Source organism: Macaca mulatta, chromosome 13 (assembly GCF_049350105.2).
Source record: "Macaca mulatta isolate MMU2019108-1 chromosome 13, T2T-MMU8v2.0, whole genome shotgun sequence".
NCBI classification, from domain to species: Eukaryota; Metazoa; Chordata; class Mammalia; order Primates; family Cercopithecidae; genus Macaca; species Macaca mulatta.
Genome location: NC_133418.1, coordinates 38,961,708 through 38,987,323, shown reverse-complemented (window position 1 = coordinate 38,987,323; position 25,616 = coordinate 38,961,708). Strand labels below are relative to the sequence as shown.

Below are 25,616 nucleotides of genomic sequence, written 5' to 3'. Positions count from 1 at the left end.
AAAAAAAAAAACAACTGGACGAATGTTTCTTATTGAAATGAAGTTGATAAAATTTCACTAGAGCAAGACAGGAAGTTAAATGTTCTCCCCAAAGAACATGGCCTGTAGCTAGCATCCAAGTGTCTCCATGACCAAACTGCCAGCCTTAAAAATAGGGTAGTGTGGGCCAGGCACGGTGGCTCACACCTGCAATCCCAGCACTTTGGGAGGCCGAGGCAGGTGGGTCACGAGGTCAGGAGTTCGAGACCAGCCTGGCCAGCAAGATGAAACCCCCATCTCTACTAAAGATACAATAAATTAGCCGGGGGTGGCAGCGCACGCCTGTAATTCCAGCTATTCAGGAGGCCGAGGCAGGAGAATCACTTGAACCCAGGAGGCAGAGGTTGCAGTGAGCTGAGATCGTGCCATTGCACTCCAGCCTGGGTGACTGGGCAAGACTCTGTCTCAAAAAATAATAATAATAACAATAATAATAGGGTAGTTTGGTGGAGGGTGGGAGGAGGGAGAGATTCAGGAAAATAACCTAATGGGTACTAGGCTTAATACCGGGGAGACAAAATAATCTGTACAACAAAGCCTCAAGACACGAGTTTACCTACATAACAAACCTGCACATGTACCCCTGAACTTTAAAGTTTAAAAAAGAGAAAAAAGGGTAGTTTGCATTGGAATCCCAGTAGGGCCTAGTTCCCACAAAACCAGAGGCTGGGCGGTTAACCTGGTAGAGTGATAAGAGCTAGACAATTTGGCTCCTTATTCGCTGTGCAAGTGACTTCACCTCCTGGAGCCTCTCTGTGCCCCAACCTGTAACACGTGCACACAGTTAAATGTGAAGAGGAAATGAGATCCTATCATTAATGAGCAAATAATACATGCTCAATAAACCCAAACTTCTTTCTCTTCCCTTTAGTTTGCACTGTGCCAGCAGCACCAGGGGGTAGCAATGTGCCTGGCCCCTCCCCTAGCTCCGAGTTTCTCCACAGGAGGAAAGAAAGTTAAACCACAGAGCACTCTCCTGTTTCCATTCCCAGCCCCAGCGCTGGAAAGGTTCATTGATTTTGGTCACACCAGCGCATACCTTGGGTAGCTCTTAAATTCTTTTTTTTTTTTTTTTTTTTTGAGACGGAGTCTCGCTCTGTCACCCAGGCTGGATTGCAGTGGCCGGATCTCAGCTCACTGCAAGCTCTGCCTCCCGGGTTCACGCCACTCTCCTGCCTCAGCCTCCCGAGTAGCTGGGACTACAGGCGCCTGCCACCTCGCCCGGCTAAGTTTTTGTATTTTTAGTAGAGACGGGGTTTCACTGTGTTACCCAGGATGGTCTCGATCTCCTGACCTCGTGATCCGCCCGTCTCGGCCTCCCAAAGTGCTGGGATTACAGGCTTGAGCCACCGCGCCCGGCCTCTTAAATTCTTGATTGTGTGACCCACGGAGGGGACAAGGATCAATGGGAATCACTGTTCCTCACACTCAGCCTCTCTAGACTAAAGCCTCTCCCATCACCACAGAAAAAAAAAAAAAACGGGGGAGAGTTTTCCACATTAACAGCTAAACAATTGACTGGGCGCAGTGGCTCACACCTGTAATCTCAACACTCTGGGAGGCCATGGCGGGCGGATCACCTGAGGTCAGAAGTTCGAGACCAGCCTGACCAACGTGGCGAAACCCCGTCTCTATTAATAATACAAAAATTAGGCCGGGCGCGGTGGCTCAAGCCCGTAATCCCAGCACTTTGGGAGGCCGGGACAGGCGGATCACGAGGTCAGGAGATCGAGACTATCCTGGCTAACACGGTGAAACCCCGTCTCTACTAAAAAAAATACAAAAAACTAGCCGGGCGTGGTTGCGGGCGCCTGTAGTCCCAGCTACTCGGGAGGCTGAGGCAGGAGAACGGCGTGGACCCGGGAGGCGGAGCTTGCAGTGAGCTGAGATCTGGCCTCTGCACTCCAGCCTGGGCGACAGAGTGAGACTACGTCTCAAAAAAAAAAAAAAAAAAAAAAAATTAGCTAGCTGGGCGTGGTGGCGGGCGCCTATAATCTCAGCTCTCAGCTATTCGGGAGGCTAAGGCAGGAGAATCGCTTGAACCCGGGAGGCGGAAGGTGCAGTGAGCCGAGATCTCGCCATTGCACTCCAGCCTGGGCAACAAAAGCAAAACTCCGTCTCAAAAAACAAACAACAACAGAGAAACAAAAGGGCCGGTCGCTCAGCCTAGGACTCTTGGGAGAGGCTAGGAACTCAATGCACATGCTAATGAGTTATCTGGTAACGACGCTCTAGAACTAGTTTTTTACCAGACGCACAGTGTTCCTACCCTTGTGGTATCCCCTGAGCACTACTGCTTAGTTTGTCCCAAATGAAGTAAAATAAAGCATTTCTTTAGCACGGACCCAACCTCTCCCGCCTCTTCTTACAGGAAGCCAGGAAACGGCGCGCCCCTAAGAGCGGCCTCCGGCTGTGGGAGAAGAGGAGGGAGCGGGGCGCCTCCGAACCGGTTAAGCCCGTTCGACCCCTACAGAGGGAGCCCGGGTCCCCGGCGACCGGACCCCGAAGCGCGCTACTTGCCTGCCAACACCTTGCTCCGGGGCTCTGGGCGCTGTCTCAACCGCCCCCTGCCCCCTGGAGCTGCGCGGCCAGGAGCCGCCCGCAGTGAGTCAGAGGGAGGGGCCCGGCCGGTCTGAGCTGGCGGGGCGCCCCTATGGGAGACTGGGGCACCCGAAAGGGTCCTAGAATTGGGGGTGAGAAGGAAGATACAGGGGAAGCTAAGGACAAGCTTATTATGCTGTAAACTTTGCGAAAGAATTGCAGTGTTCACTTCCATTCAATCGTTAGGCCCCCCGCCTCAATCGCCCTGTGAATAGCTACTGTTCTGAGAGCCTACTATGTGCTTGGTGCGCCCTCACATCTACCATCATTATTCCTGCTGGAAACATGAAGTCTTGAGGAGGCTCAGAGAGGGTAAGTAACTTGTCCACAGTGTCACACTGCTAGTTCAGTAGCAGAACCAGATTTTTTTTTTTTTTTTTTTTTTTTTTTTTTGAGACAGGGTCTCACCTGTCGCGGGACCTGGAATGCGGTGGTGTGATCATGGCTCACTACAGCCTCAACCTCCCAGGCTCAAGCAATCCTCCAGCCTCAGCCTCCTGAGTAGCTGGGACTGCAGGCATGTGTAACCAACGCCCAGCTAACTTCTTCTTCTTTTTTTTTTTTTGGAGAGACTGGGTCTCACTCTCTTGCCCAGGCTGGTCTCAAACTCCTGGGCTCAAGCGATCCTCCCGCTTTGGCCTCCCAAAGTGCTGGCATTACAGGCACGAGCCACTGCACCCAACTGCTGAACCAGGATTCTAACCCAGGCTGATCTGACCTGCAACACCCGATCCTTCTCTTCTTTATTCAGAGGAAAACAGGCCAACCAGTGTCTGCACCAGGAGGCCTGGCCTTCTGGAAATGTGTTGGACAGCGAAGGGTCTACACTTCTGCTTTGGCTCCTGAATGTGACATAGCCAACCCATGAGAGATGTCAGTTGACAAAGAGCATGAGGGTCAGGCCATGGCCTCGTGACACAGTGGTAAGATCATTTTCTGGGAGGCAGCTTCAAAAATCCCAACCAGAATGAGTTTTTCTGAAGCCCACGGGTGGGGCCTGGGGTAAGGAAACAATCTTGCTCTCTGGGTGTCCTCAGACAAGCACACTCCAGCAAGGAGTGCACAGAAACCATCTCCCTCTGCCTACTATCTGCCTTTCTTTGACCAATTCTGCTCACTCTGCAGACTCAGCTTAAATATCCCTCCTCTGAAACTCCCACCTCAGGCTCCCCAGGTATTCTGGACATCAAGCCACTGGGCCACCTGCATCTACACCCCCATGGAACACTTCTCAGGCATACCCGATAGCAAAAGTGGACTTGGATCCATGGGCAGCCCGGCCTGCTTTCAGACAACTGGGTCTCTCCAAGGTCGTTCAATAGTCCTCCCAGAGCATGCAGTTTTGTTTTGTTTAGGTCAAATTTATAGTGAAATGCACAAATCATGTGTAGATTTAAATGAGTTTTGACAGATGCAACACCTATGTAACCCACATCCCTACCAAGATATAAAACACTTCTATCACACTGGCAAGTTCCCTCCCCACCATGTTTTATGGTGTACCACAGGTGCCTCCTCCACCACAATGTTAGCACCTCTAGCCGGGTACCATGTCAAGTCATCCCTGCAACCTCAGCACCCTGCATAGCACCCAGCAGGTAATAGGCACTCAAAAAAAATTTTTACTGAATGTATTAACAGATCAGACAGCAAAACCCCCACATTCTAATACTGCCCAGATTCTGTTGCCTTGGGATAATCCCTTAAGACTTCCTAGCCACAGATTCCTTATCTGTGAAACAACAATAGAAGCCCCCATCCTCTTACCTTGGAAGGTTGTGAGGATTCAATGAGAGGCTGCTTTTTTTTTTCTTTCTTTCTTTCTTTCTTTCTTTTTTTTTTTTTTTTTGGACAGGGTCTCACTCTGTCACCTAGGCTCTGGAGTGCAGTGGCATGATCATAGCTCTCTGCAGCCTTGAACTCCTGAGCTCAAGTGATCCTTCTGCCTCGGCCTCCCAAAGTGCTGGCATTACAGGAGTGAGCCATTGTGCCCAGCCGGGAGGATCTGCAAAAAGAATGAAGGCCTGGACAATGCAAGGTACCATTACCATTATTAATAAACTCCTACTTCTAGGATGAACATCTGGCTGAAGAAAACCAGGAGAGAGAAGCATTGGACACTGGCTTCCAGGCTTGGCTGCTTGGGCTCTGGCCAAGGTCTGGGGATGTCCAGGACAATCAGCTTTCTGCTTCTGTGTCCGTAATCTCGGGGTATGGACTCATTTCCAGTGCTGAGAAGTTCTGAAATTGCAAGATTCTTCCTAGCAAGTTCCTGACCTGTCTTCTAACTACCATGCCATGTGCCCCTCTCTGGGCCTCAGTTTCCCATCTGTGAATGAAAGCACTAGACTCGAAGGGTCCCTTCTGGCTCCTCTAATTCCAACCCAGAGGCACAGCTCAGGCTGAGCAGTTGCATTTCCTCATCACGGGGGACTGACAGGGATCTTTTGCAATGCTTAATTCCAGCATCAAAATTCCCCCAAATATTCGTGTTTTTTTTTCTTTTTTTGAGATGGAGTCTCACTCTCGTCGCCCAAGCTAGAGTGCAATGGCACAATCTCAGCTCACTGCAATGTTCCCCTCCCCAGTTCAAGTGATTCTCCTGCCTCAGCCTCCTGATTAGCTGGGACTACAGGCACACGCCACTATGCCCAGCTAATTTTTTTGTATTTTTAGTAGAGATGGGGTTTCATCATTTTGGCCAGGCTAGTCTTGAACTCCTGATCTCAGGTGATCCTCCTTCCTCGGCCTCCCAAAGTGTTGGGATTATAGGTGTGAGGCACCTCACCTGCCCCAAATATTCCTTTGAAGACATTGATTCGGGATGCTTCTAGCCATTAAATTTGATTTGCAAATGAATTTTTCTGGATCACCTCACAGGCCCTGGGGAATGGCCAGGGGTCTGGGTGGCCATATTTTCCGAATAAAGCTCAAAACCAAAACTTTGGTTTTGCCTTTTCTTAAATCACTGGTAGGTGCTCAGGGGCAACCAGAACAGTGACATGCTTGAATTCCTTGTGACTTCTTGGGAAAGTGGGACTGTCCAGTACAGCATGAGTGGTCTGGGGAGGGCACCAGGTGCCTGGGCTGGGAGGACTAGTCCCCCCAGAAGACAGGTTTACCCCCGTACAGCCAGCGTCACACTGGGTACTCAACACCATAACAGCTAACACTACTGAGTGCTGCCACTATATGCCAGGAGCTATCCTCAATATGATTTTCTCATTTAATCCTCGCATTTACTCTCTAACATGGATCCTCTTATTATCCTCCTTTGACAGACGAGGAAACAGAGATAAAGTAGGTCAAAATCACTTGTTCTAGGTCCCACTTAGTAAGCGGTAGAGGATGGGTAGGAAGCCACGTTGTGGGAGTCCATGCCCTCCCCACTATCACTGCATGCTGGCGCCAGCTGTGAGTCCTTTCACATGCAAAGAGCAAAGAGCTAGCTCAGCTCTTTATTTATTTATTTATTTATTTGAGACACACTCTGGCTCTGTCGCCCAGGCTGGAGTGCAGTGGCACCATCTCGGCTCACTGCAAACTCAGTCTCCTGAGTTCAAGTAATTCTCCTGCCGCAGCCTTCCGAGGCAGCTGGGATCACAGGCATGTGCCACCACGCCTGGGTAATTTTTTGTATTTTTAGTAGAGACGGGATTTCACGATGTTGGCCAGGCTGGTCTTAAACTCCTGACCTCAAGTGATCCAGGAGACCTCAGGAGACCTCAGTCTCCCAAAGTGCTGCGATTATAGGCCTGAGCCACCTCGTCTGGTCTCAGCTCTTGCTCTAGATACCTTGCTTAAAAAAAATATATTTCAAAATAATTATAGACTTACAAAAAGTTGCAGAAACAGTACTGAGTACTGGTAGATGCTGCAACCTAGATGAATTTTGAAAACATATTGCTAAGTGAAAGAAGCCAGTTACAAAAGACCACATATCATATGGTTCCATTTATATGAAATGTTCACAAAAGCCAAATCTATAGAAAGTAGATTAGTGGTTGCCTAGGGCTGAAGAGGATGGAGGGGGCTGGGGAAGGGACTGCTAATGGGTACAGGTTTATTTTGGGGATGATGAAGTGTTCCAAAATTAGATTTATGATAATGGTTACACAACTCTGAACATACTAAAACACTGAATTGTACACTTTAAATGGGTGAATTATATGGTATATTATATCTCAATAAAATTGTCAACAAGCAAACAAAAAGTGAAAGGGCTCTGTAACCTTTGAGTTTCCTGACCCATCTGCACCCCACTTAAAAAAATTAAAAAGGTCTAGGGAAATCCGATCACCCAGCTTCTCCCAAAGGGGATTTCTTACATAACTATAGTAAGTGTACCTTCCCTTTTCCTTTTTTTTTTTTTTTTTTTTTGAGACAGAGTCTCACTGTGTAACCCAGGCTGGAGGGTAGTGACAAAATCACACAATCTCAGCTCACTGCAACCTCTGCCTCCTGGGTTCAAGCGATTCTCCTGCCTCAGCCTCCCAAGTAGCTGGGATTATAGGCATGTGCCACCACTCCCGGATAGTTTTTGTATTTTTAGTAGAGATGGGGTTTCGACATGGCTGGTCTTGAACCCCTGATGTCAGGTGGTCTGCCCGTCTCGGCCTCCCAAAATGCTACTGCGCCCGGCCATACCCTCCCTTTTAAGGCGAGGCTCTTGAAGGCCCAGACCTTTTCTCCAGTGCTTTGAGGTCTGATCCTGATGATAGTAACACCTCACTCATACTATGGACTTTACAGTTCACAAAACACCCTCCTCACCCCCTCCCAAACTCGGTTTATTTTTATCATTAAAGGAGAGTTGAAGGCCAGGGTAGACCATAGGTTTTCCTGGTCACAAGAGACTTCCTCCCTCCCTGGGCTCCCCTCTGTAGCGGTGCCAAATAAAAATTTGATCCGTCAAGCCTGTGGTAACCAGTGCTAATATGCACAGCCAGTCCTGGGCAAGCCTGTTCATTATTGTGAAACACTACTGATTGCACACTCTTACATCGAAAGGGCCCAGGACCTCGCCTGGCCCAGCCTTGCCTGCCAGGCCTGGGCTGGGTCTCTCAGTCCAAATTCTCACAAGAGGGCCGACTCAGGCCAGAGCGCGCCCCTCTTTGTGCCTCAGTTTGCCCACCTAGAGGTTAGTCCCGCAGGCGTGGCGGGTACATCTCAGGATCGGCAGAAAGTGCCACTGGGAGCCCAGCCGGAGTCGCGGGCCTTGCGCCGGGCCCACTGTCCAGATCCAGGGCTCACGAGAAAAACGAGGACTCAGGAGAGGGGCACGCCCGGCCAGGGCCCTAGAACCCTACGAACTACAAAATCCCAGCAGACAGTGGGCCGCGGGGCGGGGTCTCGGAAGTTGCGGCCTGCGGTGCCTTTGCTGAGTCCCCGGAAGGCCTTCGGGGACTGGAGAACCACAACAGACCGGACACACACACACACACAGTCTCTCACACACACGGTCACACACACACGCTCGCGCGCGACGGGGAGCACAACAAACCCCCCCCGGACACACACAGTCACACACACACACGCTCGCGCGCGACGGGAACACAACAGACCCCCCCCCACCCGGACACACACAGACACACACACACACACACACACACACAGACACACACACACGTACGCGCGCACACACACACACACACACACAGACACACACACACGTACGCGCGCACATACACACACACACACACACACACACACACACACACGCGCGCGCGCCCGCGCGTTCTGGCCGTACCCCTACAAACTACAAATCCCGGCAGGCAGCGGGACGTGGGGCGGGGCCTTGGGTGCTGATCCGGACGCAAAGATTGTACCAGGCAGGGTGGGGTTCCGGTGGCTGGGTGGAGGCTCTCCTGCTGGGGAGGAGATGGCCTTCTCTTCTCACAAACCCAGCTCCCCACCCCTGCACGCGCCGCTCTGCTCTGGAGTCGCTGGTCCGAGCCCTCCTTCTCTGCGAACCTGAGCCCCGCCATGTCCTCCCTACGAGGTTGGGGCCGTGGGAGAAGAAGATGGTGGGTAGGGGGTTGGGCCCACAAGCTAGTAGGGACGCAGAGTGGCCTCCTGAACCCTTCCTCCATCGCCTAGAGCAAACTCCCATTCCTGGAGGTAGGAGCAGCCCAGACCCTGAGACTGAACTAGGTCCGTTAGGGTCCCTGTGTGGCCTGCAGGACTCATGGAGAAGCCCCCGGAAGGCCTGGGTCCTCCAAGTCAGGGATGTAGGTTCCAGGGTGTTCAGGCCGCGGTATCTGACCATCGTCGGCGCCCTGCGCCCAGGCATCAATTTTGCATGGCAGAGTCAAGGTGAGGTTAGGAGGCTGCCCGGAGGTAATAACCAGGTCACTCGCATTCACCATGCTCTCTCTCAAAGCACTCTCCTCACACCTCAGGGTCAAAAGTCAGAACTCTTGTCCTAACTTCCCAGGTTGCCCAAGGAGCTTCTGAGGCGCTACAGAAGGGACTTACCCAGACCCTTCAGTGCAAGCCAGGAACTCAGGGTCCGGCCTGCTCGGTGGGATGAGCTGTGCTGAGGCCCTACTTCATCCACCCTCCTGGGCCAGGGCGGCCTCTTTCCAGAGGCCTCTTCTCAGCTGATTTCTGGCTCCCAAGTGGGAGACTCAGGTTACACCTGTATCGGGAGCAGTGACACCACAGTGGCCAGCAACTCATTGGACTTTCTGTCTCCAACTCCATTTTCAGCTTTTACACTTCCTGATCTCGGCATATACTGCTACATCCTGGATCATCAAGGAAGGAGGAAAATACTTAGTCAATGAAGGTTTAGCCATGACCTTGTGTGTCGGTGAGATGTCATTCTTGTGTGATTAGGTCTAGGCGACCTACTTCCTAGAAATACTTCATTTAATCTCTAAACAACCTAGAAACAGCTCCAGAAGGGATATTCAAAGTAGATTGCCCAGACTCTCTTGATAGCAGATGTGGGGTTCATATTAACTGGTCGAGTGGTCTCTAAGCATGCCCATTTCTGCTTGGGAAGTTCTCAAAGGTTCGGTTTTCTGAGTGTTTCTGTTACAACAATCAGCCTTTTGTTGAGTAGCTCTTCTGCCCCTAGAGACGAGAGATAGGTACCATAGAAACTTGGAGACAGCTATTGACTAAGCCCCTGGACTCTTTAATAAGAGTGCATTCTCTCTTTTTTTTTGAGACGGAGTCTCGCTCTGTTGCCCAGGCTGAAGTGCAGTGGTGCAATCTCGGTCCACTGCAACCTCTGCTGCCTAGCTTAAGTGGTTTTCCTGCCTCAGCCTCCCAAATAGCTGAGATTATGGAATTACAGATGCACACCACCATGCCTGGCTAAATTTTGTATTTTTAGTAGAGATGGGGTTTCACCATGTTGGCCAGGCTGGTCTCGAACTCCTGACCTTAGGTGACCAGCCCACTTCAGCCTCCCAAAGTGCTGGGATTACAGGCATGAGCCACTGCACCTGGCCTGAGCCCATTCTCTTATTATTAGAAATCTTATTATCAGAATGTGAGCTTCTGCATTCCAAGGCTTAGCACCAGACCCCCAAGTCAGTAATGACCCTTGGGACACGCAGTGTGCCAAAAGCCGTTTAATGCCCATTCCTGCCCCCTAAAGATCCAATCAGCAAATCAGCAGGGTACAGTTAAAGTCACAGAGCAGTATTGTTAGGTCATTACAGGGAATGTGGCTAAGGAAGGGCAAAGCCCAGCAAAAGTTGGGTTCTTTCACTCCACGGGCCTTGCCTTTATTTACCTTCCTGATGACTAAAGCCTGGTCCTCCAGGCCTTGCCTCTTCCACCGTCAGCCTCTGGGCCCAGGAAATGAGCGCCAGGCTGCCATGCCCCTCCTCGCCACCAGGGGTCGCCCTCTCCCATGGCATGACTGCTCAGGTCCCCACAGTGGCCCGGGAGGGGGTGAGGGGACTGTGGCTTTGGCTCTGTGTACATCGTATGGCCTTGGCCAACATCCATTCTTCTTTGGCCTCGGCTTTTCTGTTGGTAAAAGGGAGGGGGGGTGATCTCAGGACCCTCCAGGACCATCAAGGAAGGAGGTGGGGTTGGAGATGTCGGGGAGACACCATGTCCAGTCTCTCCTAAAGGGGAGGGTAGAAGAGTGGCTGGGAACAGGAGAAGCTTGGCTCCCGGGCTCTGTGCTGAAGAAGGAAGCCTAAGCAGGGCCATGTTACATTTGGTGGAGGAGGGAGAGGGTAGGGGAGGAACAGACGATGGCTGCTCCCGCTAAGGAAGGCAAATAGAGGAAAGGACCCAGTGGGGTGGGGAAGGTCGGCCAGAGGTATCCAGAGAACCAGAGAAGGTGAGTGTGAGGGAGTCCTTGGTGATCCGTCTGCACTGGGGAAAAGGGTTTTCAGGAGATAAACACAGCCGGGACCTCGGGGGATTGGGCCTTAGCCTAGGCCTGGTAGTCGATGACATATGGACAGGAAATGGGCAAGACACAGGCCTTTCAGAGAGGAGAGACCAAAGATGTTTGCAGAGAGGCAGGCTTTGCGCAACCTGTAAAGAATGAGTAAGATTTGAATAGCAGCTACAACAAATATTGATTGAGAGCCTGCTGTGTGCCAGGCTGTGGGCCCGGCACTTGGAATTTGGCCGTGAACTTGGCAGACACAGTGGCTGCCCATTTACATAGCGCGTAGTCAAGTGTGGGAGTTTATAGTCTAGCTGCGAAATAAACCTGTAGGTTTAATTATGGTGGGAGCTCAGAGAGTGGGGTAGGGGACTGCCCTGGTCTGGGACCCCTGCTGCTGAGGAAGGGTCACCTGAGCTAGGGCCTGCAGGAGGAGGGAGGAAAGGGGCCAGGATGTTTCAGAGGAGGAATAGCAAGTGTACACACCAGATAAGAAGGGCCTGGTGGAGATTAGAAAGGGTGGAAAGAAACCATGTCACACTGTGTTTGCAACCACTCTCCCCCACAACCAGCCTCACCCGGGTTTCCTGTGCACTTGGTCACCTCCTGGGCTCTCTTGGGGGCAGAAACTGGACAGCTAAAGAGACTGTGACTGAGTGCAGGATAAAGAGCCGAGGTGGAGGGGAGAGGGCTGGGCTCTGGGAGATGGGGACATCTGTGAAGAAGATATTGCCATTTTGGGGGCAACAGTTTTTGAAGTATGATATACGTATAGAAGAGTCCTTTCTTTTCTTTCCTTTCCTTTCCTTTTCTTTTCTTTTCTTTTCTTTTCTTTTTTTTTTTTTTTTTTTTTTTTTTTTTGAGACGGAGTCTCGCTCTGTCGCCCAGGCTGGAGTGCAGTGGCCGGGTCTCAGCTCACTGCAAGCTCCGCCTCCCGGGTTCACGCCATTCTCCTGCCTCAGCCTCCGGAGTAGCTGGGACTACAGGCGCCCGCCACCTCGCCCGGCTAGTTTTTTGTATTTTTAGTAGAGACGGGGTTTCACCATGTTAGCCAGGATGGTCTCGATCTGCTGACCTTGTGATCCGCCCGTCTCGGCCTCCCAAAGTGCTGGGATTACAGGCTTGAGCCACCGCGCCCGGCCTTTTCTTTTCTTTTCTTCTTTTTTTGCTGCATATTAAGAATGCCCTCTTGGCCGAGTGCAGTGGTTTAAGCCTGTGATTCCAAGACTTTGGGAGGCTGAGGCGGGTGGATTGCTTGAGCCCAAAAGTTCAAGACGAGCCTGAAAAACATAGTGAGACCCCATATCTGTTTTTAAATTTAAAAAATAAAAAAGAATGCTCTCTCTCTTTGTCATATTCCGTAAGAATTGAGTAAATATCTAGAAATTTAACTAAAAGTTCCTTAAGTCAACAGGAAGCAGAATGGTCTGCCTGGGCCTCAGTCATGTTGGAAGAGCAGAGAGAGAAGGTGAATGTGAGGAAGTCCCTGGGAAACAATGGAGGGACTGGGACTGGGGAGGTATGAGGGGCCTGATCTTTCCAGGCATCAAGAAGCATTTGGTCTCTGTTCAAGGAGCCATGAGGAGTCACTCAAGGGTTTTAGGCAGAGCTGTGACACGACCAGAGCTACTATGAGCAAAAGTTCCGGAACAGGGCAGGGCAGGACAGGTGAGTGGGACAGAGGGAAAAGGGTGCTTCTGGCTCAGACACTGTACCCTAGAGGCTGGGGAAAGCCGACCTCAACTTTCAGCCCTGAGCCTAACCCTTGGAAAACCTGAGCAGAACTAGTGGAATGCCCTCCGGAAAAACAGACAAACTACACACCAGACTTTTGTTTGTTTGCTTGCTTGTTTGTTTTGTTTTGAGACGGTGTTTCGCTCTTGTCACCCAGGCTGGAGTGCAATAGTTCGATCTCAGCTCACTGCAACCTCTGCCTCCCAGGTTCAAGCAGTTCTCCTGCCTTAGCCTCCCTAGTAGCTAAGATTACAGGCACGTGCCACCACAACTGGCTAATTTTTGTATTTTTAGTAGAGACAGGGTTTCACCATGTTGGCCAGGCGGGTCTCGAACTCCTGACCTCAGATGATCCGCTGGCCTTGGCCTCTCAAAGTGCTGGGATTACAGGCATGAGCCACTGCACCCGGCGGTTTTTTTTTTTTTTTTTTTTTTTTTTTTTGAGACGAGTCTCACTCTGTTGCCCAGGCTGGAGTGCAATGGCACAATGTTGGTTCACTGCAACCCCCACCTCCCAGGTTCAAGCGATTCTCCTGTCTAAGCCTCCTGTGTAACTGGGATTATAGGTGTGTGCTACCACGCCCGGTTAATTTTTTATATTTTTAGTAGAGACGGGGTTTTACCACGTTGGCCGGGCTGGTCTCGAACTCTTGACCTCAGTGGATCCACCTGCCTTGACCTCCCAAAGTGCTGGGGTTACAGGCGTGAGCCACTGTGCCTGGCCAACAAACTACACACCAGACTTTCTACCCACTGCCAGGGGAGACAGAGGGATAGTCTCTCACAAAGCTCTGAAACTGCGGCAAGAAATGATTGTGCACCAGGGAGGGATGGGGCAGAGGTCTCTTCTAGGGAGCCATCTGTCCCTCGCTCTGTCAGCCCTTCATTGCCCATCACAGCTGTCCCCAGAGTCAGCTGAGTCAGCAGGCCTGTGACAGCAGCAGGCGAGGGAGGAAGAGGGGCCTCTGCCAGCTTGTGCGAAGCCAGCCCCATCATCCATTGGCCCAGGACAGCCCCTTCCCTCCATACTGCAAACTGCTGTCCACCAGGATTGCCCCTGGCTTTAATGTGAACCCAACCACAGAGTTCAGTTGGCTGTAGGCCCTTCCACCAGGAACGTCTTGGGCCTCTAACCTGAGCACCTGCTCTGGCAAAAATGTCCTGAGGACTCAAGGCCCCTTGCCCTCATGGGGGCTCCTCCACATGCAGCTCCCTGCCCCACCACGTCCTCCTATTTCCTCAGGGACAGACCTCTCCCCACACACTTGGCCCTAACCTCATGTTCAGAAAGTTCTTTCCTTTCTACCCCACCTAAACTCCACTTGCCTTTGTGGGTTCCCACTCTGCTTGGAGAGGAATCCTTGTGTCATCAGTACCTCTCTTCCACTCCCCTCAAGAATGGAAACCTGGCTTTCCCGTACTGGCCCCCACATAACCTCCCATTGGCCTGGCCTCCTGCTCCCTGGCCCTACCTTCCCCTGGTGTCTCTGTCTTCCTGTGCTTCCTCATATTTGAAGTCCAGATCACATCTCCCTCCGTCTTTCCCTTCCTCCCTTCTTTTCCTTTCTCTCTATATTGATTTTTTTAAATTATAAAAATAATTAATGGTGTGGCACAGTAGGTCACACCTATAATCCCAACACTTTGGGAGGCTGAGGCAGGAGGATCACTTGAGGCCAGGAGTTTGAGACCATCCTGGGCCACATAGCAAGACTTCATGTCTACAAAAAATGTTTAAAAATTAGCTGGGCCTGGTGGTGTGAGCATGTAGTCCTAGCTGCTTGGGAGGCTGAGGCTGGAGGATCACTTGAGTCCTAACCTAAACTTGAGGCATGAGTTTGAGGCTGCAGTGGTCTATGGTGGTGCCACTGCACTCCAGCCTGGGTGACAGGGTGAGACCCTATCTCTAAAAATAAATAGTCCTGTCTGGGCACGGTGGCTTACACCTGTAATCCCAGCACTTTGGGAGGCCGAGGCAGGTGGATCACAAGGTCAGAAGTTTGAGACCAGCCTGGCCAACATAGTGAAACCCCGTCTCTACTAAACATACAAAAATTAGCCAGGCATGGTGACGCGTGCCTGTAGTCCCAGCTACTTGGGAGGCTGAAAAAGGAGAATCGCTTGAACCTGGGAGGTGGAGGTTGCAGTGAGCCGAGATCATGCCACTGCACTCCAGCCTGGGCAACAGAGCGAGACTCCATCTCAAAATAAATAAATAAATAGTCTCAAGACTATACAGGTATAACGCTATCACACTTAGTTTTTTCTGGTTCCACCTTCCCAGGAGACACCCATACCTGGGTTCACTGTTTGGATTTCTTGGCATCCATTTGGTGGTCCCACTGACTCTGAGGTTTCATCCCCAGATTAAAGTTCTTTTTTTTTTTTTTTTTTTTTTTTTTTTTTTTTTTGAGACGGAGTCTCGCTCTGTCACCCAGGCTGGAGTGCAGTGGCCGGATCTCAGCTCACTGCAAGCTCCGCCTCCCGGGTTCACGCCATTCTCCTGCCTCAGCCTCCCGAGTAGCTGGGACTACAGGCGCCTGCCACCTCGCCCGGCTAAGTTTTTTTGTATTTTTAGTAGAGACGGGGTTTCACTGTGTTAGCCAGGATGGTCTCGATCTCCTGACCTCGTGATCCGCCCGTCTCGGCCTCCCAAAGTGCTGGGATTACAGGCTTGAGCCACCGCGCCCGGCCCTTTTTTTTTTTTTTGAGATGGAGTTTCACTCTTACTGCCCAGGCTCGAGTGCAGTGGCACAATCTTGGCTTACTGCAACCTCTGCCTCCCAGGTTCAAGCTATTCTCCTGCCTCAACCTCCTGAGAGCTGGGATTACATGTGTCCGCCACAATGCCTGGCTAATTTTTTTGTATTTCTTTAGTAGAGACAGGGTTTCACCATGTTGGCCAGACTGGTTTCAAACTCCTGACCTCAGGTGATCCACCCGCTTCAGCCTCCCAAAGTGTTGGGATTACAAGCATGAGCCACCACGCCTGGCTGGATTAAAGTTCTTAACTGAAAGTAAGAGAAACAGACTCTAGCTAGTTTAGGCTGGAAAATAATTTATTAAAACTATTCTGTAGCTCATAGTATCTCCAGCAGGGCCAGAGAGTTAGCCAGGAATAATGTCCCAAAGGTCACAGCCAAGCCAGCCTGACAGAGCCATCCTGGGCACTGACACCACTGTTTGCCAATGCCACTGATTTGGGCCCTGGGTGGTGGCGCTAAGGGCTCACCCCCCTAAGCCTCTGGAAACAGGATTTGGCTGTCACCACCCTCCCAGGGTGCCTTCGTCTTGGTGCCTGCTACAGATTCAGAGTCTGGCATGGGGCCTCTGGCTGGCACAGCCTGCACCTCAGTGGCAAGGGGAGGTTGGGAAGGCCTCACCTGGCTTCTGCAATTGGAAACGAGGATTCATGAGGTGGAGAACTCCCCAAATGTAGGGTATGTTTAGCAGCCAAAAAGGATGGCAGCTGTCCCCTTCTGTTCTTGGTGAGCCCAGCCACCCAATCTCCGCGGCTCTTCCTCCACATGCTGTGTTCTCCCACCTCTGAGACCTCTGACCACAGCCTGCTTACCTGTCCCCCTGCAGGTCCTCAGAGCCACCTCCATCCTCCTCCTTGCAATGGATCCCACTCCACTCACACCAGGGGTCCCGGCTACACTTCGCCATCTGCTCTGTCTGCTGGCAAAAATGACCTTGAGTATTTCTTCCATATGTAGGTTTTTGTCCACAGTTCCAGGCTCATAACTCCCACAGCTCTGTTTAGAGCCTTTGGTTATGATGTTGGCTGTGTTAGGCTTCAGGAGCAGGCCTCAGGAAACAGAATCTCTCTGGCCTTGTCCTGTCCTCCTTTCACCTGCCCAAGGCTGGGCTCTAATCTTCCTCCACCTTTGTGATTGTGTGACCCTAATTCCAGAGAGGGTCCTGCCTCATACGCTGGGGGAAGGAATGCTGTAGGCATGAATCTTCCATAAAAACCCAAGAGGCCTGGTTCAGAGAGCTTCTGCATAGCCGACCATGTGGAGGCTCCTGGAGTGTGGTGTGCCCAGAGAGGGCACGGAGCCTCCACACCACACCCGTTCCCACTATTTCTGCCCTACGCATCTCTTCATCTGCATCCTCTGCAATATCCTTCGTAATAAACCAGTAAACATAAGTAAGTGTTTCTCTGAATTCTGTGAGCTGCTGCTCCAGCAAATTAATCAAACCCAAAGAAGAGGTTGTGGGAACCCCAGCTTGAAGCCAGTTGGTCAGAAGTTCTGGAGGCCTGCACTTGTGCCTGGTGTCTGAGGTGGCAGGATGGACCTGTTGGGGACTGAGCCCTCAACCTGTGGGCTCTGACTCTGTCTCCAGGTAGGTAGTATTGGAAGTGGATTGGAGGACACCCCGCTGTGTCTGCTGCAGAGCTGATTGCTCACTGGGTGGTGGGGAGAACTGCCCACCCTGCCACCACGTTTGGTCACAGAAGTCTGCTCTGTGTTGATTGCTGTTGTGTGAGAGCAGGGGAGAAATCCATTTGAGTTTTTTCTAAACTAGGCTGTGTGTTTTCTGAGGGTGGATTTAGACTGCCTTGGGCCCATGGCCTGTTCTCAGTAGCTGAGACGTGAAAAATTTGGAGAATCACTTTGTGCTGTGGAAGGACCATAAAACAGGCACTCAGGTGCTGCCGGACAATGGGGCATTATACCTTCAAAATGTGAATTTCTAGCAAGTGTGCTTCCAGGAATTCATCCCAGGGAATATCTATGGTGTGTACAGAGCAATTCCATGCCAAAGATGGATAAAGAGGATATCCCAATCTGCCTGTGTGACGACATGAGGCCACAGAGGCAGGCCTCTTTCCTTTCCCTTCTCCCAGATGTGCCCAGGCCAGTGCCCCACCCAGATGGCATGGACTCTGCCCTCTGCCTGGGGCCCTTTCACTCACCCAAGCCCTGGCATTTGCCTATGCAAAGCCCTGAGCAGAGAAGGGAGGTGGCTAGAGGGAGGGCAGCATGCACTGGGAAACTCGCTCAGGCTGAGGTTTACAGTGGGGTGGTGTCCAGAACCTCCTACTGACCCTGATTCCAAATGAGGCCCCCTTGGGTGAGGGAAATTGCCCCCTGCCTTATGGTTTAAATGTGGAAGAAAGGTCAGCTGGGAGTGGAGGACAAAGAATAGACCCAGTAGAACCAATTCTGGGTGAGGATTTGTTCTTCTTGTTTTTTCCGTTTTTCCCTTTGTACCAAATGGGCCCCCCGTGAAGCCACCCCAATGACTCTTCTTGGTTTCTTGGATGCCCTTTTGCCTGCAGGTCCCAGGAATTGTCTGGTCTTCCCCTCCATCCCTGGGTGTCTCTCCAGTGCCCCCAGCCTGGCGGCCTCCAAAGATGCAAGTACATGGGCTTATTTCTCCTTTGCACCAACAACCAGGATGCCACCGAAATAATAAGCACCAGAAAGCTCCAGGGCCTTAGAAGTCCTCGTGTCATCATTCCTGATCGGGGTCTGTGTTTCCTCATTCCCTTACTTAAACAGTCAGACACCAGGCCCCGGCCCTCATTTTTATCGCGACCCTTCTCGGAAAGTCAGAGTTCCAAAGTTCACTCAGGTAACAGAGCCCCTGGAAGTCATAAGCTCCTTAAGGAAGGTCACAATTAGCACTGCTAATTCCATCGTAGGAAAGGAGCGTCCAGACCCAATCCTGGTGAGGTACAGGACGCTTAGCTTTTAGGGCACAGGCTCTGAGGCAGGCAGAGCTCAGGTTGAATCCCATTTCCAACACTTGCTAACTGCATGACCTCAGGAAAGCTATTCAACTTCTCAGAGCCTCAGTGTTATGACTGAATTGTGTTCCCTTAAAATTCATATGCTAAAATCCTAACCCCCCATGTGACTATTTAGAGATAGGGTCTTTAGGGAGGTCATTAAAAATAAATAAGGTCATGGGGGTGGGGCCCTAAACTGAGAGTGTGGGTGTCTTCATAAGAAGAAGAGTTACCAGAACCGCCTCTCTCTGCGCGTGCACAGACAAGAGGTCATGTGAGGACAGAGAGAAAGCAGCTGTTTACAAGCCAAGAAGAGAGGCCGCATCACAAACCAACCCTTATGGCACCTTGATCTTGGACTTCTAGCTCCAGAACAGTGAGAAAATGATATTTCTGTTGCTTAAGCCACATAGTTTGTGGGTTTTGGTTATGGCAGCCCGAGCTGACTAATACACTCAGTTTCCTCATTTGAAAAGCAGGGATAAAACCAGTACTTGCAGCATGACGTTACTGTGAGAATCCAATGAGGAAACACACGTAATGCCTGCCTGCTTCGTTTTCCTATGGCATCTTCAATGCCTGGAACAGTCTCTGGCAGACAGTGGATGTTCAATAAATACCCACTGAATGGATAAATACATCCATCAAAAAATGAAGCTGCCACACTAAATATGAGAGCCTCTTTCTAAGCGCCTCCCTCACCTTCATTTCCTTAATCATTGGTTACCACTCACCAGCAAATGACAACAGCAGTAAAGCGTTTAAGAAAAGTGTCTGCAAGGCCAGCCTGCTGTTTTTAATTGGATCTGCCAAATAACATAATGTTGTCTATGAGTTGAGAAAGGTGACACTGATCAGAAAGCTGAAGGAAGCCTGAGAACCCTGGTCCAGCTTAACTCTTCCTCTTGTTGGGCAGAGGGGCTGGAGACCACAGACGGGGGAGGCCCGCCTTGGGGAGGCTCAGAGACCTGGGGTTGGGCTTTGGGAGTGTCCTGGATGAAGCTGGTCTGGGGTTGGAGGCCACAGCAGATCTACCTTCCTGGTGTTTAGGAGATGCAAATGATGGGAACAATGGAGCCCTTGTCCCCAGGCCATTTGTGGCAGATCCTGGGCTCCAGGGAGGCAAAGCTTCTCTGCCTCTGCCATGGTAAGATGTGGTCCCAGGACGGGACAGCCCCAGGTACACAAACCTGCCCACCCAGGAGGCCCAGGACCCCACCACGGAGAGGCATCCCGGCTGCACTGACCCCTCTACTCTCCACCCTGGCTCTTTCCAGGACAAGCGCAGTGGGAGCAGGCCCCGGTGAGTACTGGGGCTCCTCTCTCCCCTGCCTTCCCGTCTTGTCTCTCTCTACCCCTCCTCTCCTGGGCACAGCCATCCCAGGAGCTGTGCTGACTCTGCCTGGCTCCTCTCTGCCCAGGGAGACCATTCACACGCCTCCACTTCCTGTCAGCACTAGGGCTCCCTGACTCCCGGCTTTCCCAGGGCACCAACTCATGCAGTTATGCGCCCACTGGCACCAGCTCTGCCCCCAGCCTCCTCCTCTGCTGCCCTGCTCCCAGGGCCTCTGTCAGTCACATTGTCATGGATGTGAATGTTCCACAACACAGCGTCTGTCTCATACAAACTCAAGGGCCCCTTGGGCAGAGTTGACTAGAATGTGCTTGCAGGCTGTGGCCACCGCTCCCACCCCCCAGATGTGTAGGTAAGTGACACAATGGGTCGGGGGGCCCAACAGACTGGGATCCCTTGCAAGTCAGGTCCCCCCAGAGTGACTCTGCACACCTCCAGCCTCCCAGAGCCCAGCACTGCTGAGTCACAGGGGCCTAGCTCTCCCATCTGTCTTGGCCAGAATCAAGGGTGCGGGGGACAGGGAATGGGCATTGGTGGAAGGGCCCCTTGTTTCCAAACTGCCTACCTCAGTGGCCCTGCGACAGCATTGGAAATACCTGTGATGAGTGGTTTCTTTGAGTTGAAGCACTGAAGCTGTCAAGGGTGGGTGGTTTACTATACTGGGGAAAGGTGGGCAGGGAGGAGGTGAGGCCAGCCTGTCTGTCCAGACTCCCCAGGTTGGAGAGAAGATGCTCCCAGCCCTTCCTTTCTGCCTGCCCCAGGGACTTGGAGACACAAGGTGAGTCTGGCTACTGAGGTTGGGGTGGGGGAGGCAGCTGCTAGAGCCTGCCCTGAACATCCTCTCCCCTCCATTCCTGCTGTGCTGAGCATCCCTTCCTCCAGGCCCAGGAGGAGGACGAGGAGGAGAATAAGTACGAGCTGCCGCCCTGTGAGGCTCTGCCCCTCAGTCTAGCCCCTGCCCACCTTCCTGGCACTGAGGAGGACTCCTTGTACCTGGGTGAGGGCTGGGAGGTGGGAGGCAGGGAGACCAGGTGCTTGGGCAGGGCAGGAGGGTCCCCACAAGACAAGAGGGCATAAGCCTTGCCTCTCCTCCCCTCCCCGCACTGAGGCAGCAAGGGAGGCCTCAGCTGGCAGTCACCAGGGCCTCTTGGTTAGGCAGGGAGCGAGAGAGATGAAGGAACTGAGGGAGGGAGGAGGGGAGGGAGGAAGAAGAGTGGGAAGGGAAGAGGAGGAGTGGTGTAACCAGGGCAACAGCGGGGGCCTGGCATTCCCCTTCTGAGATCCCAACACTTCTTCAGGCCAAGGGCGGGGGTGCTGGGAGAGCCCCGGCTGCCGCTGGCATCCCACTCCCACTGCTCAGCTCCTCGGCCAGGTGGGGGCAGGGAAATTGCCCGCCTCCAGTTGCCATGGAGACTGGGCTGTCAGGAAGCCAATGAACAAGGGGAGTGAGGGAAGGAGGAGGAAATGGAGGCTGGTGTTGGGGGGGGCGGGAGGAAAATGGGAACCTACCTGGGAGGAACCCACCAACTCACAACACATGCGGTCTTTTCCAGATCACTCTGGCCCCCTGGGTCCGTCAAAGACATCGCCACCCCTGCCTCAGCCCAGCATGGTGAGAGGCCTCCCCAGAAGTCCCTCCTTCCCCACTCGCCCCACCCCAGGCTGCCATTTCCCAGTGAGTGAATCTTAGAGGCATCTCATTTGCAAGATTCCCCCACATTTGCATTCAAGAGGCCCCTGAAAAATCAGATGCCAGATGCATGAGAAGCCAGAGCCTTGCCACTGTCAGTCACTCCTCCAGCTGGCCTGACCTGGTCCTTCCACCCTCCCCTTCAGCTTCCCCACAGTGCCCTTCTCATCTGTCTGAGGGGGAGGGGAGGGGCTCAGCTGCCCTTCCCTTGGATTCTGGTACCTGAGGACCCCTCCCCATCTCTAGAGTGAAGAAATCCCTTCCTCAGCTGCCAGTCACTGCCAGCTCCCAGTCTCACCTTTATCCCAGTGGGACTTTATGGATTTTGAAAGCTACCACCTTTATCATACATTTCACTGGAATTTTTGTAAAAAGCGGGGAGCAATTCACAACAAAGAAAGAGCCACAGGGTAGAAGCAAAGAGAAGAGTCATCCCTTTTGTACATTTTTTAAAGCTACACAGATACAAGTGGTCCCATCCCATCCTATCCTGCCCCATCCTTGCCCTCCTGGAAGGAAACTGGTGCCTCAGTTTCCTTCCCTCATCCGCCCTCACGGGCCCCACAGTGCCCACAGCTGACGGCAGCAGTGAGCCTGCCGGTGGCCAGGAAGCAGAGACCTGTCTTCGGGAGGCGAGGTAATGGTGATGTCCTCTCTTCCTGTGGCTCCACCCTGGGACAGGGAGTCCTCCCACCACGGAGTAGAGCTGTGCTTGCTTGACATGGGTCTCATACCCTGCCCTTTCATGGCACTCCCTTGGCTGTGCCCCTTTATACCTACCAATCCTCTAAGGTAGGCAGGCAGGCGGCGGTGTCTTTAATGAAATGAATGAGGAGACTGCGGCCCAGAGATACGAAATGCTGTGCCTAAGATCCCACAGAAGCAGTCTGCTCTTTTTTTTTTGGCTCAGCTGCTCTGATTTTTTTTTTTTTTTTTTTTTTTTGAGTCGGAGTCTCGCTCTGTTACCCAGACTGCAGTGCAGTGGCATGATCTTGGCTCACTGCAATCTCTGCCTCCCGGGTTCAAGTGATTTCTGGCTAATTTTTGTATTTTTAGTAGAGATGGGATTTCACCATGTTGGCCAGGCTGGCGTCGAACTCCTGACCTCAAGTGATCTGCCTGCCTTGGCCTCCCAAAGTGCTGGGAATTACAGGCATGAACCACTGTGCCCGGCTGCTATGATTTTTTGAACAGTCCAAAGTCTTTGGAGCCAGGCCTGGCAAGTTTGCTGGGAGGTCAGGACAGGCGATACCATAGGGCTGTGCAGAGAACTACTAGGGGATGAGAAAAGCTTTCTCATGGGGTTTCAAAGCTGGCTCTGAGATGCCCTCCTCAGAGGCGCCCTAAGGAGTCTCTGTTCTTTCAGCCTCAGTCCCACTGAATTCCTTTCTGCTCCCTGCCCTGTGTGACAGGTGGTTCTCTCCTTTTCCTTCCAGAGCAGGGTGCATCGTCCAGAGTGGTGAGCAGCCCCTCCATCTCCGCCTCACTTTCCAGGGTTCTGGTTAGGAAACCGCAGGGGTGGGGTGGGGGGCTAGAGAGGAGAAATATCCCTGAAACCAAGGGAAAAGGCCTAGAGCAGGGCCCCTGCCCCTGGCAGGCAATGAGCCATCTGTCCTGAGGGTGCTGCCCAGGGCTCCTCCTCACAGTCTCCGAGAGCTGGGGCCCATGGGCACCTCTGAAGGGGAAGGTGCTAGTGGGATGCCCCCTCTTGGACAGAGGAGAAATCGTAATCATTCAAGCTGGCTCCCAGAAAGGATCACCATGTGAGGAGGGAGTGAGGTGCCTGCCACCCCTCCAAATCGATGGCTCCTCCCCCAAAACCCCTACTCCTTAATGGAACCCCAGGACTGGTTAAACCCATGGTCCCACACACCCCTCCCTACCTTAGGTGCTAGGCCCTCCAAAGAAACCTGATGAGGACCTCTACTTGGAATGTGAGCCCGATGCAGGTGAGCCCCTCCCTCAGCTCCAGATCCCTCCTGCCGGAGTCCCTCAGCTGCCCACAGCACAACACTCTCTCCTGGCTCCATCTGCTTCCCTTGCCATGCACACCTCATGCCCATGCACGCCTCCTTCTACCCCCTGCCCCCGCAGCTGTCCCCTAGAAGCCACCTTTGCCCACCCCCACCCCACCCCAGCTCAATAATCTCCTTCTTCTAGCAGGAAGGAAATCGTCTTTTCCCTCTGTAGCCCCAGTTGGGAGCGCCTCCACTGCTGAGGTGAGGAGGGGCTGGGAGCAGGCTGTAGGGAGGGGTTCCGGGAGCAGAGCCTGAGAGTCCTCCCCCAGGAACCCTCTTGGGCTGAAGGATGCACCACCGTGAGAACACATATTGAACACACATGTGCGGCACCCCGCCGTGCCCCAGACAGGGACACCTCTTTTTTCTGCCTGCGGGGGACTCAGTTGAACAAAGGCGATGGGAATGCAAATAACTGCACCCTGCGTCCTCGGCTCCCCATGCCGGATCGAGTGCCCTGGCACGTCTCTGAGTGGCTGTGTGTATGCACAGGACAGTGACCTGCTGGCTCAGCCTTGGTACTCAGGGAATTGTGACCGCCATGCTGTTGAGAGTGCCCTGCTTCGCTTACAAAAGGTGGGCAGCCATGGACCCTGGGTCTTCTCCGAAACCCCTTCCGCTCACAAGCTGTAGCTGGCAGAGCAGTGGGGAGCAGGAGAGCCAGAGGGTTCTGGCCTCATGATGGCTCAGGGCAGTGGGAGGCCCATTGGAAGATGAGGTTGATGGCTGGGGTCTCCTCCACAGGATGGGGCCTACACCGTGCGCCCCAGCTCAGGGCCTCATGGCTCCCAGCCCTTCACCCTGGCAGTACTGCTCTGCGGCCGGGTCTTCAACATTCCCATCCGGCGGCTGGATGGTGGACGCCACTATGCCCTGGGCCGGGAGGGCAGGAACCATGAGGAGGTGGGAGCTGGAGGAGGCAGGGGCCTAAGGAGGGACAGCAGAGCAGTATCCCGGGCCCAGCCAAGAGCATTTGTCTCGGGAAAAACCCTCATTTTGTATCTTTCTGGGGTAGGCAGAAATGACAGAGCCCAGAGCCCTGAACTCCTTCCCAGACGCCTGGCCCTCTGGTGGGGGAGGTGCCCCTCCTGCCATGACTCAGTCTGCATAGGGTCGAGGTAGGGGCCTTTGTGCCTTTAATGAACCCAGCTGGGAGGAGGGTGGAGTCCAGGATCTTCAGACTCTCGTCTACTTCCCCTGAGGACTCAACATTGCACCCAGCATTTGCCAGGATGCAAACTAGACACACCCATCACACCACTCCCCACGCTGGAGTACCAGGGCAGAGGCGTGCCCTAGGGTCAGTTTGATCTAGCCTTGGACATAGGAGTCTGGCCAGCGGCGTGCCCATGGGTGCAGCAGCAGGAAAGTTGTCTGAGGCCTGGAACAGGGCAGCAAAATGGCAGTGGGGCGGCATGGGGCAAACAGGAAGGAAGATATCTAGAAAAATGTCAAAAGTCCCTTTGCCAGAGTCCCATAGTTGCCTCAGGAAGTTGCTCCCAGCATGAGGCTCATGGGACTCACAGATGCTCTGCCTCCCTGGCCAGCTCTTTTCCTCCGTGGCCACCATGGTCCAGCACTTCATGCGGCACCCTCTGCCCCTTGTGGACAGACACAGCGGCAGCCGGGAACTCACCTGCCTGCTCTTCCCCACCAAGCCTTGAGGCCACAGTGAGGTACACACGGCCTTTGGCCCCAGTTTGCTTCTTGCCCCGCCCAATCTTGGGCTATCTTCCTCTCTCCTTTCCCACCCCTCCTCACCCTAGCCTTTCCCAGTGCCTGCAAGCAGCTTTAATGGGGAAAGGCTGCCTGGAAACCCAGGGACGGGTCCTGGAGTCCCCACCCCGTGCTCACCTAGAGCTTCACACTGCCTTCTCTGTTGCCTCTCCAAGACTGACACCCTCTTCCCAGCCTCCAGGAATGCAGGTGTCTGCCCAGTTCACTAAGTCCTGGATGAAGGAACCGTGGTGACCTCTCACATCTACTTGGGGGCCTAGGGCACCCTGAGAGGGACTGGCCTGCCTTGTACAAGTTTGCTTTCAATAAATAAGAAAAAATTGTTGAATAAA

The 25,616-nt window shown here is 52.8% G+C and overlaps 2 protein-coding genes and 1 long non-coding RNA gene across 23 annotated transcripts in view; 2 read left to right on the top strand and 1 right to left on the bottom strand.

Annotated features, from left to right (window-relative positions):
* CAPG (capping actin protein, gelsolin like) overlaps positions 1-9,246 on the bottom strand; it is a 26,545-nt gene extending 17,299 nt beyond the window's left edge. The window contains exon 1 of one of the 3 annotated variants that reach the window (XM_015112740.3): positions 9,118-9,246. The gene's annotated coding sequence lies outside the window, so the exon portion shown is untranslated. Of the gene's footprint in view, positions 1-2,559; positions 2,665-9,117 lie in introns of those variants that run through there. The other 2 variants (XM_015112737.3, XM_077958278.1) reach the window with 2 other exon arrangements.
* LOC106993036 (uncharacterized) lies at positions 2,425-5,582 on the top strand. The gene is made up of 4 exons (XR_013402672.1): positions 2,425-2,643; positions 2,827-2,952; positions 3,392-3,563; positions 4,715-5,582. It is a non-coding gene; the product is annotated as an uncharacterized LOC106993036 (long non-coding RNA).
* Positions 8,465-25,616, top strand: SH2D6 (SH2 domain containing 6). Of its 19 annotated transcripts, none has more exons than XM_077959143.1 (18): positions 8,465-8,641; positions 9,352-9,454; positions 18,033-18,223; positions 18,748-18,861; positions 19,536-19,632; positions 19,763-19,788; positions 20,157-20,191; positions 20,601-20,617; positions 20,722-20,836; positions 21,393-21,451; positions 22,097-22,166; positions 22,942-22,988; positions 23,418-23,478; positions 23,690-23,748; positions 24,040-24,123; positions 24,292-24,450; positions 25,095-25,223; positions 25,459-25,616. In XM_077959143.1, exons 5-17 carry the CDS (start codon positions 19,630-19,632, stop codon positions 25,209-25,211), a joined length of 852 nt encoding a protein of 283 aa, XP_077815269.1. In that variant the 5' UTR covers positions 8,465-8,641; positions 9,352-9,454; positions 18,033-18,223; positions 18,748-18,861; positions 19,536-19,629; the 3' UTR covers positions 25,212-25,223; positions 25,459-25,616. The 19 variants fall into 19 exon arrangements, 17 of the variants coding, with proteins under 17 accessions (XP_077815269.1, XP_077815266.1, XP_077815265.1 ...); XM_077959140.1 differs by having other exon boundaries at positions 20,547-20,617; positions 22,966-22,988; positions 23,693-23,748; XM_077959139.1 differs by having other exon boundaries at positions 20,547-20,617; positions 22,966-22,988; positions 23,693-23,748; positions 25,440-25,616.